An 11,032-nucleotide genomic window follows, 5' to 3' on the forward strand; every position below is an offset into this window, starting at 1 on the left:
ATCATTAGGTTTGCTTGTTTAACATAATACTCTTATCACCTCTCAGAGACACCCCCACCCACGCCCGCCCCTGGTGACGGGAAATGTCTGCCAATGTGGGTGCCCTACGGCCGCCATTGTTACATTGTGTACAACGGCAATAAGGGCTTCTCTTGGCCAGACGCCCGACACTACTGCCAGGCGGCCAAGGCAGACCTGGTGTCCGTCCACAGCAGAGCTGAGGTGGAGTTTCTCAGGAACTTCAACTACACCAAATATCACCACGTCTGGCTTGGCCTCACCCGGGACCGAGACTGTGAGTGTTAGAAATGGATGGAGGAGCGGCGTGTTCTGTCATTTAGTTATCTTGGACCAAAAGAGCGTGTGTGATTTATGAAATAGAGGCTTGGGGTGGACTTGGAATAACACGTGTACTCAAACTTTGCTGCTCCCACATTTCATTATTGAACAGTCTGCCTGGACCTCCTAGTGGACTGGTACTGGGTAGTTAAGCATAACAATTGTGCATTTTGTGATAACCGCTTGGAAAATTTCCGCTTGGAAAAGATGGCCACCTGAAAAAATAACCCCTTAGAAAATTTGATTTTATTATTAGTATAATAAATATATATATATATATATATATATATATATATATATATATATATATATATATATTTTATGTATTTATTTATTATTATTATTATTATATATAAATATATATATATTTTTTTTTTTTGTGTATGCAGCTTCCTCTCTCTTCTGACTCCAGTGCAGCATTAGAACTCCTCATAAAAATGTATGATTTGACACCATGATCATCCATATCAGACTAGTCTACACAACTTTATTGCAGTTACACTTTGCATAGGCTGCCAGTCTGTGGCTGCAAAAAGTGGTCCTTTTTTTGGTCTAAACTTTTTGGGGTGTGTTAGGAACTTGGTTTAGCGTCAGGCCGCAACATGAAGGTGACACGAGAGCAAGGTTTTAAGAGGCAAAAATGTGTCATTTATTTTACATAACGAATAAATATTACAACATTTAAGATGGGAGTTTCACAAATGTAGATGAACGAAGCCTTGACTTCAGGGAGAACTAATGCCAAAACTATAAAGAAACAAAGGAAAGAAACAAACTAATTAATCAATCCCACTAGATAATCCCTACAAGAAAGTAAATAACCAAAAGACATCCCTAACTAAAGAAACAAACCACAACAAAAATGGCAGTTAACCCCTACTGCTTCTTAGAAGACAATTACGCCAAGGAACTCCAGCAACAACAGTACAATTCACAGCTAAACACTAAGGCCATGTTCACATTACAGCCAAATCTGATTTGCTGATAAAGTCATTAATCATCATTATCTTGATTGGTTTCCCAAATCTGATTTGGGAGTGTGTCCGCACTGCCACAAATCTGATTCTCAAGTCGGATCTGTGTGTCCAGACCTAAACAGCCTATCTGCATGGGTTGCTATGGTAACGACGTGGGTGTCAGTAAATACGTACGTTGGTGACGTGGTTTTCCTGCACAGAAGCATTTGATGACAAGTTGCGAGTGGCGTTCAAATCAGATTTGGTGGATCTGCGCGTCCGCACTCAAGTCAGATCAGTCGAAAGCAGATTGGAAACTACCTCCATATGTGGTTTGGGACAAGTGACACAAATCAGACTTGGAGCGTCCAGACTCATAAAACCAATCTGGATAAAGTCATTAATAGGTCACTAAAGTTCACAAATCAGATTTGGCCTCCTAGTCTACATGGGTGTTGAGGAGTGGGGCGCATGACCCCTGCACAGATGCAGCCCTCTCGCCACCATCTTGCTGATTCCAGGGAGTTATAAAGGGAGTGTGAGCTGCGGGATCGACCAATCCGCAGCCACCACTGACCAATCACTGCTGATTGCCATCACCTGTTCAGAACAAAGATCCACTCACAACAAGAACTCTCACTCAGCAGCACACATCCACACCTCATGCAAACAGGGAAATTAAACAGAAAATACAATACACATATGGCCTAGGGCCGTAACAGGTGCCTTTGGCTAGAAGTGTACCAAGTGATATGCTTTTATCGTAAAATGCACAATTGTGCATCATGATGAATTGCATCATTAATAGAAATGATCACTAACCGCTTTCTGTAACGTAGCTAACTAATGACACAATGTGTCTGTTTCTAACGTTTCTTCTTCCAGTTGGCTGGGGCTGGACAGACAAGACGTCTGTAGGCTTCGTGAACTGGGCTCCCGGTGAGCCCAACACAGCCTTCCACCCCGGGGAGGTTCCTCAGGAGAACTGTGTGGAGATGTACCACGACGGACGCTGGAATGACAACAACTGCTTGGAGAAGAGAGGCTTTGCATGTCGCCACCGCCAGTGTAAGACTCGTTTTGAACAGAAATATACGGGACTGTGGACTGATTCTGCAGCCTCCATTACTATTGAACTGTTTTTATTACTTTCATATTGTTTTTCCAGTGTATAAAAGTGCTTAAGATATGATAAGCAAACTAACAGCCATTCTACAATTATTATTTTAGACTATACTACAGATGAAGGTGGTGATATTGTGATCCCCACTGACGCCCCAGCAGTGAACAGTAAGTGTGACACGATATCCTAACATTGTGTGCATAACCTTCATGTTAGCATTACACTTTTTAGTATTTCATGACTAATTGTTGCCTGAACTTCCAGTTTGAAATAACTCATACTGTAATGCCATTGTAAACGACTGTACAACTGCTGACATTTGTGAACCCTTGATGAGCTATAGTATAGAAATGGTTGGAAATCAAATCAGTTCTACAGGCTCAGAATATGCCGGTCCTGACATATCTGGTGCTGCTCTGTTTGTCCAGATGGAGGGCTGATAGCTGGTGCCGTCATCGGAGCCGTTGTGATCATCACCCTGATACTTGGACTACTATACTATCTATTCAGTGTTCGAGAAATTAAGCTCAGTGGCCTGAGCCTGCCAACAAGAACAACCAGTAAGGTTGATGTGGTAAGTTATCCATCAGACTATGGTACTATACATTAAATAGATGATGTGGTAAGTTATCCATCAGACTATGGTACTATACATTAAATCAAGATTCAAGATTCAATACTTTATTGCCATGTCAACAGAGTTGATTGGAATTTGTTTCAGTGCAGCTCTAAAAAACAGACATAAAACAGACATAACAAATCACAGATTCAGACACAAAAGAGAATAAAAAAAGTGAAAAAAAACTACATAAAATATGAGAGGCTGAAATAGATAAATAAAGTGCACAGTATTACAAGCAGCATTTGTTCATAAAAGCAGTTTCGAGCTGCCTATAGATGATGTGGTAAGTTATCCATCAGACTATGGTACTATACATTAAACAGATGATGTGTTAAGTTATCCATCAGACTATGGTACTATACATTAAACAGATGATGTGTTAAGTTATCCATCAGACTATGATACTATACATTAAATAGATGATTGTATAAAATACTTTGTTCAGCTGTGTTTTTAGGTTTGTTTTATTATGTGGCGTTCTTCTGTTGCAGCCTGTTTTCACCAACCCCAACTTCGAGGCAGGAGAATCGGACACGTAAACCACCAGTCAACTTTTGTATATCAACTCAACCTTATTTGAAATTGAACAAGTCATATCAACAAATGTCTGCTCTAACAGATGTCTTCTGATTTTTTTTTTCTTAAGAAATCAGTGATACTGTGGTTTTGATGAGGTTTGGTGAGGTTTTTTCAGATTAAAGACTCTGTATTGTATTCTTGTATTCGTGTGACAATAAAAGACGGGCTTGTCCGTTACGAGAGTTTTTTTTATTGTTGTATATATTTGTAATACACTGATTATAAAGCAAGATGTATTATACTATTATTATTAAAAGATAAACCTTATGGCTACCTCATCTACGTTTCCAGGACGTTTCTTTAATTCTGTGTCAAGGCATCCGTTTTTTGAAGATGGATTTCAGAATTATTTTATCGGCAGTTCCAACTGCGGTGAGCTGGATCACACCCGACATATATAATAACTTTAAATTATAAAAACTTTAAATTACTTTAAATTACTTTACATTGTATACTAGGAAGAGGTGGGGGGGATTTCTGCACAATTTGTGTGCTTCCGTTATTACAACTAGTGCAATTTATCAATCTGGTTTATCATTTTTACACCAAAGCAGAATTTATTTGCCAACTTTGTTAGCACATGTGCCAGTGGCTTTTGTAAAATGGCTGTATTTTGAATTAATGTGACTGCTTTGATCCTGTGCTGTTCATTTACATGATATTGGTATACATTGGCATAAAAAAGTTATGTATCAAGATCACTAGCCATAGTTGTCCTGTTTTCTGATAACTTTATGCAGGTTGGCTTCCAGTCAGTAGCTAAACAAACATAACCATCAAGTTTGGAATTATCTTCTACTCCCTGGGATGAACTTTTCCTAAATTTAACTTTCATTTAAATGATAAACAGTTAGTAGAAATATGCACTAGGCTGCTCTGTGTATTCAAAACGTTCCCTACAAACAAGGCTATAGGTATCACAACTGCGATTTATAGTGTTGGGAGTTGATCTGATTTTGATGCTGACCAATAAACTGTATAAATTATCACTTGATGATTTCAAATATACCTTTATTGTTTTGTAACTAATGTACTAAAGTTAAAAAGTAACAATTCAAGGCATAGTGGTTGTATAAAGTTTATAGGCGGTTGACATGTGATTGTTCGTTGTAAACTGCCTCTTCTGGACTTTGACATTTTGTTTTCTGTCAAATGTGACGTCCAGTTGCCCAATGATGTGTCATTAAGGTAAGCAATAATTATGTCGGAAGCTGCCTGTGGTTTTCAGACCCTGATGGTTTGTTTTGTTCAAGAATGCGAAATGTAAGCCTACATTTTATACCGCAGTAATATGGCCTGGTAAATGGTAAATGGCCTGCATTTATAGAGCGCTTTTATCCAAAGCGCTTTACAATCAGTAGGTACATTAACCCATTCATACACCGATGGCGGCAGGTTACCACGCAGGGTGCTGGCACACCATCGGGAGCAATTTGGGGTTCAGTGTCTTGCCCAAGGACACTTCAACATGCAGACTGGAGGAGCCGGGAATCAAACCACCGACCTCTTTTATCCAAAGCGATTAGTGGACGACCCGCTCTACCTCCTGAGCTACAGCCGCCCCTGTAATACACACCACAATAACACACTTGGTCCTCATACAACCAACTTTGACTATGCATTGGTTTGATTGCGGTATGTATTGGGCTATGGCTTTCGACCTTGAGTGGGAATAGGCCGGTGGTCATTTTCAAACCCCATGTTGATTTCACCATTTCCTTCGTTGACACTGGGTGTGCTCTGTCGCTCGGGTCCAGAAGCATCGGTTACTCTCCGTAGGTAGGTCTTTTTAAAAATCTGATATGCTGGGACAAATGAAAAACAAGCCACTGTCAGTTGTTAGGTTCCACACAGAGAGATGTTTACGTCAAAAGAAAAATAATTAAGTATAACATTTTATGGTTTGTTTTAACCTAACTAGCTGCCAAAAATGCTGAGAATTGGCACACAGAGAAGAATGCATTGAATGCCAGAAGGTTTATACATCTTAAGCCCATCTCATATATTACTGCAGCCAAATCTGACAAACACAGCAAATGATTTCACTGAACACATGTTTTCATCATAAAGAACATCTCAATCTGGTTAATGAATGAGAACACAACCGTCTACTAGATGGGTAAATATACCCTGCTGAACCTCTGAATGGGCATTGACACGCTAATGCTGACTCTGTGCTGCTAGTGGGTGGCTGGATGTAATACACACACCACACCTATAACATTCCTACAGTATTCCTATAATAATACTCTATCATATAGTATTCATATAATATTCCTCCTAGTACTCCTATAGTATTCCTCTAATATTTCTATAGGGCAGGGGTGGCCAAACTATGACCCGCGGGCCAACTGCGGCCCAAATTAAAATGGCCCGTTTCCCCACCATTTTTTGTTGGGAAAAGTACCCTGGCCCTGTCCATTTTGCACTGGTTTTTGAACATTTTAATACTGAATTTTGGTGAAATGATCTCTGTCTTAACCTGTTGATGCAGAAATTTAAAATAAATTTGAAAAGATACAGAAATGCCCCTTGTAATAGGTGAGTGAGCACATCAATAAACTACTATGTGTCATACATTTATTTAGGTAGAAATATAATAATATTGTTTGGCCCTCGACTCCTTATATTTTTGTGTATGTGTTGGCCACCCCTGCGTAGTGGCTTGCCTGTGTCTGCGAATGCACAATAGTCAGTAATGTTGACTGTGTGCCACTAGGGGGCAGCATTGACAATGAATGGGACTGACACATGTGTGGCACTACATCACTGGTGGTGGGGGACAACATGTTTACTATTTGCTTGTTTCACCTGTGACCAGCAGGAGGCCAGTGAGCAGCTGGAAGGAGCCGTATATAAGGGGAAAGAGGATGACGAGAGCCAGCTGCTCTGGAGGGAAGGAAAGCTGCAGGATGGTGACGCAGATCTGCACATTCTGGGCTCCTGTCTCCATGGCAATGGTCCGGCATCTGTAATCATCAGAGAGATTGAGTGAAGGGAGCAGCAGAGAGACATATTTAAAGGTCCAGGACAAATATTAATGATTTTCCACCTGTGGGGGTCTAAGCTTGTACATGCCAGCATGGCTTTATCCAGTGGTGGAATGTAACTAAGTACTCGAGTACTGTACTCAAGTACAATTTAGAGGCACTTGTACTTTACTGAGTGTTTACATTTCATTTCATGCTACTGTACTTCACACTTCCACTCCACTACATTTCAGGGGGAAATGTTGTACTTGTTACTAGTCAGCAGTGTTGGGCAAGTTACTTTCAAAATGTAATATACTATTACTAGTTACTTTCATTTGAAAGTAATAAGTTACTTTACAATATTACTGTCTGTGTAGAGTAACTCGTTACTTATTACAATACTTTTGCATTACTTTTACCAAAACCAACAGCAGCAGCAGAATGACATCGCCACCCCGGAACCGTCCCGAAAAATAATTTCAACCGTCTTGAAGTCAGTGTAAACAATCCAAAATTCTAAATGGTATTCTTTCCCTTTGTTATTGTCATCTATAGTGGTTATTTGCATAAAAACACACAGTTTGATTAGGAAATGATTGTATCTTTTTTTAAATATGTGCTTTGATTTAATCAAATGTAACTCAATTTGTAACTTGAGTTACTTGACAAAGTAACTGGTATAATATTACTGAAATCCTATAAGTAATCAGTTATATTACTGAGTTACTGCTAAAAGTAATATATTACATGTAATATGTTACTTTTGTAATGAGTTACCCCCAACACTGCTAGTCAGTAGTCACCATTGACTTCAGTACAGTACAACTGAAGTCAGTGGTGACGGGTTTTCTCTGGAGTTGTGCTGGCAACCTCCCTGCGTGTTATATGGACAAACTCCACCTGTGTTTCAACTGGCATGAGGGTGGGTAGATGATGACGGGCAGTGTTGGGGGTAACTCATTACAAAAGTAACATATTTTATGTAATATATTACTTTTAGCAGTAACTCAGTAATATAACTTATTACTTATAGGATTTCAGTAATATTATACCAGTTACTTTGTCAAGTAACTCAAGTTACAAATTGAGTTACATTTTATTAAATCAAAGCACATATTTAAAAAAGATACAATCATTTCCTAATCAAACTGTGTGTTTTTATGCAAAAACCCCCACTATAGATGACAATAACAAAGGAAAAGAATAACATTTAGAATTTTGGATGGTTTACACTGACTTCAAGGCGATTTAAATTATTTTTCGGGATGGTTGCGGGGCGGCAATGTCATTCTGCTGCTGCTGTTGTTTTGGTAAAAGTAATGCAAAAGTAGTGTAATAAGTAACAAGTTACCGGTACTCTACACCGAAAGTAATATTGTAAAGTAACTTATTACTTTCAAATGAAAGTAACTAGTAATATGTAGTATATTACATTTTGAAAGTACCTTGCCCAACACTGATGACAGGTGAACTCTTCCTTGCACATGCCCTCCTGAGATATTAGAGAGAGAGGGTATAGGGAACTTGGGAAGGACATAAATCTAGACTTTTCACATCCAACTTTCCCTTCTCACCTCTGCCAAGGCTGCCTTAGGATGACGGCCATGAAGAAGCCAGCGCTGCAGCCGATGAGAGGGAAGACAGAGCCTATGATGATGAGGGAGCTATCTACATGCCAAGAGCCTGGATACAGCAGAAGACTGGCCACACCCACCACCACCGCCAGGACGACTCCAACTACAGAGCCAGCCTGTGAGAACGCAAACAGCACAGCCATATGGTTCATTACGGTACTACAGTACTGACAAATGTGAAACTATGTTGCCACTACTATATCTGTTAGTGTCTGGGCTATTATCTGAGAGGGCCTGATTGGGGAGAATTATGAAAGTTTTAAAAGTGACTTCAAATAATCTGACAGGGGGGATTTAAAACCTTAAGAGACTTAAATAAGCGATGAGAAATACAAAGTAATGTCAGAAATATTAAGTCTATAACAGTGGAAAAAAGGATAGGCCTACCCTCAGGATGATTTTTGCAATTTTAGGCCACTTGTACTTGACAGCGACACCACAGGCCACAGGCACAATCAAGGTGATGAGAGTAATGCCTACAACACATAATACAGGTGTTAAAAACCATCATAAATAATAATTGTAAACAATCCTCAGGGACTTCTACAGAGGCACCATTGAAAGCCTGCTGACCGGCTGCTTCACCGCCTGGTACGGGAACTGTACCGCCATGGACCGCAGGGCGCTACGGAGGGTGAGGCGCGCGGCCCAGCACGTAACAAGATGTGAGTTGCCAGAACTGCATGAACTGTATAATCAGCGGTGCCTCAGGAGGTCCCTGAAGATCATCAAAGACACAAACCATCCCCACAACAGCCTGTTCTCCCTGCTACCCTCAGGGAGGAGATACAGGGTTCCAAAAGCACGCACAAATCACTTGAGGAACAGTTTCTTCCCGCAGGCCACGAGACTCCTTAACATACACAAATAGTGTAGTAGTCGTACCGTACCGTACTGCAGCTGCTACCATTATGTATGCCTAATGTTTAATTGTATGTTTAATAAGGTACATGCTATTTGCACCTGTATGTCAAATACGTCGAATTTAAAATGTCTGAACACGTCTAACGTATGCACAATGCCTAATGTTAATTGTATGTTTGATAAGGTACATGCTATTTGCACCTGCATGTCAAATACGTCGAATTTAAAATGTCTGAACACGTCTAACGTATGCACATGACATGTGCACCTATGTGCAATGAATAAGCCACTGACTTGTCTTATCGCTATTCTGCCTTATTACCTATTGCTGCTTAGTATTGCTTATTGATGCCTATTTCTTATTGCCTATTGCTCACTGCTTGTTGCCTATTTGTACTATGTCGTAAACGGAGTCCACAGCACAAGAATTTCACACGTGATACTTGTACCATGGAGTGACAATAAAAATCTTGAATCTTGAATCTTGAATATATAATGCACTCAATGCATGTTGAATTTATGACATCAGGTGTTGACATCAGGGGTCTCTTGTTTTCCAATAGATTTGTAGCCTGGTTAAAACCATCTGGATCCGTGAACTCATATTCTGTTTCGTTTGGGTCCCGCAGAACGAGACAGAATGTGAGTTCTGTTCATGTGACCAGATGGTTTACCGGGCTAATAGATTTGAACAGTGGCATACAGCAAATCTACACCTGAATCAGACCAGTGGAACATAGCGCTGATAGCAGAATACAATCATTCACACATCTTTTAAACTTAAGACTACAGAAAGCAGTTAAGGAAAGTCTAGTTTTCTTACCGATGTTTAAATATGGTATGTTGATGTGTGCTGTGTCCACCCAGCGGTGAGTGTACATGTAGAGGCAGAGCGGCATCATGCCCAGACCAAGCACCGTGGAACAGCTCGTCATGGTGATGCTACAGCAAGAGAGGGAAGCAGACGGCATTCATACAGATGGGCCTCACCTCACCTCCCTGTCATTTTGTGGATTTGGATTGTAGACAAGTCCACCATGATCTACCTTCTTCCTATCTACCTTCTTATTTGGAGTTTGAGTTTTGTTTGAGGTAGATGTTGTGTTTTGAACTCTTTTTATAATAACATTTTAAAATTGATCTTTCAAAAAAAATTGCATCTTTACAAGAAAGGACTGGACTAAATGCCCTTCATAAAATATTACAATAATAAAAAAGTGAAACCATAATTCTCTCGTGTATTGAGATTGGATTTGTGGATATAGGTCTCTCTCGGTCTCTCACACACAATCTGCACAAGACTGGAAATCTTCCAACAGAATTTGTCATAGTTGCAGCGAAGAACATGTAGTAGATGTAGACACGAATTCAGAGAAAACAAGTAGTTACAACACAGGAATCTGTTGAGGATAATGCAACAAATAAGGATAAAGCAATTAGAGCATCCTCAGTACCTGAGGTCCATGTCCCCATCCAGCCAGTATGTGATGATGTTGGAGATGGCCCCTCCTGGACAGCAGCCCATGGCGACGACTGCTACTGCCTGGACAGGCGGGACACTCATCCCACTGGCTAGCAGATACGCTGTGAGGGGCATGAGGCCAAACTGGCAGATCAGCCCCACCAGGACGCCCCAGGGCTGCCGCAGGTGGAACCACAGCTTGCGCACCTCAACCGTGCACCCCAGGGAGAAGACCACCATGGCCAGCATGATGGTCAGTACCACACTCAGGGACTTGGAGAGTCCATCATCAAGCCCCCCTAGCCCAGCAGCTAGAGATCCGTTCCCTGTGGTCTCTCCACTGCTGTTGTTCACCATGGTCCGTAACGGGGGTTACTGTCGACAAGACTGGAGCGGAGGCGCAGCTTATGAACAAGCAAGGCAGGCAACTGCCCCAGGCCATTAGGGCCCCACCGAGGGCTAACAAACTTTACTCCACAGC

At 40.8% G+C, this 11,032-nt stretch overlaps 1 protein-coding gene across 1 annotated transcript; it reads right to left on the reverse strand.

The window, feature by feature from the left end:
* Nucleotides 1–5,266: 5,266 nt before the first annotated feature.
* LOC310795325 (sodium-dependent organic anion transporter-like) lies at nt 5,267–10,812 on the reverse strand (the record flags this gene model as incomplete). Its single annotated transcript, XM_083657375.1, has 6 exons — nt 10,544–10,812; nt 9,913–10,031; nt 8,613–8,701; nt 8,166–8,341; nt 6,431–6,588; nt 5,267–5,424 (listed from the first exon to the last, which is right to left on the reverse strand). Exons 1-6 carry the CDS (start codon nt 10,798–10,800, stop codon nt 5,267–5,269), a joined length of 957 nt encoding a protein of 318 aa, XP_083513501.1. The 5' UTR covers nt 10,801–10,812.
* Nucleotides 10,813–11,032: the final 220 nt, after the last annotated feature.

The sequence above is a fragment of the Poromitra crassiceps genome (genome assembly GCF_964638095.1).
Source record: "Poromitra crassiceps genome assembly, chromosome: 21".
Lineage (NCBI taxonomy): Eukaryota > Metazoa > Chordata > Actinopteri > Beryciformes > Melamphaidae > Poromitra > Poromitra crassiceps.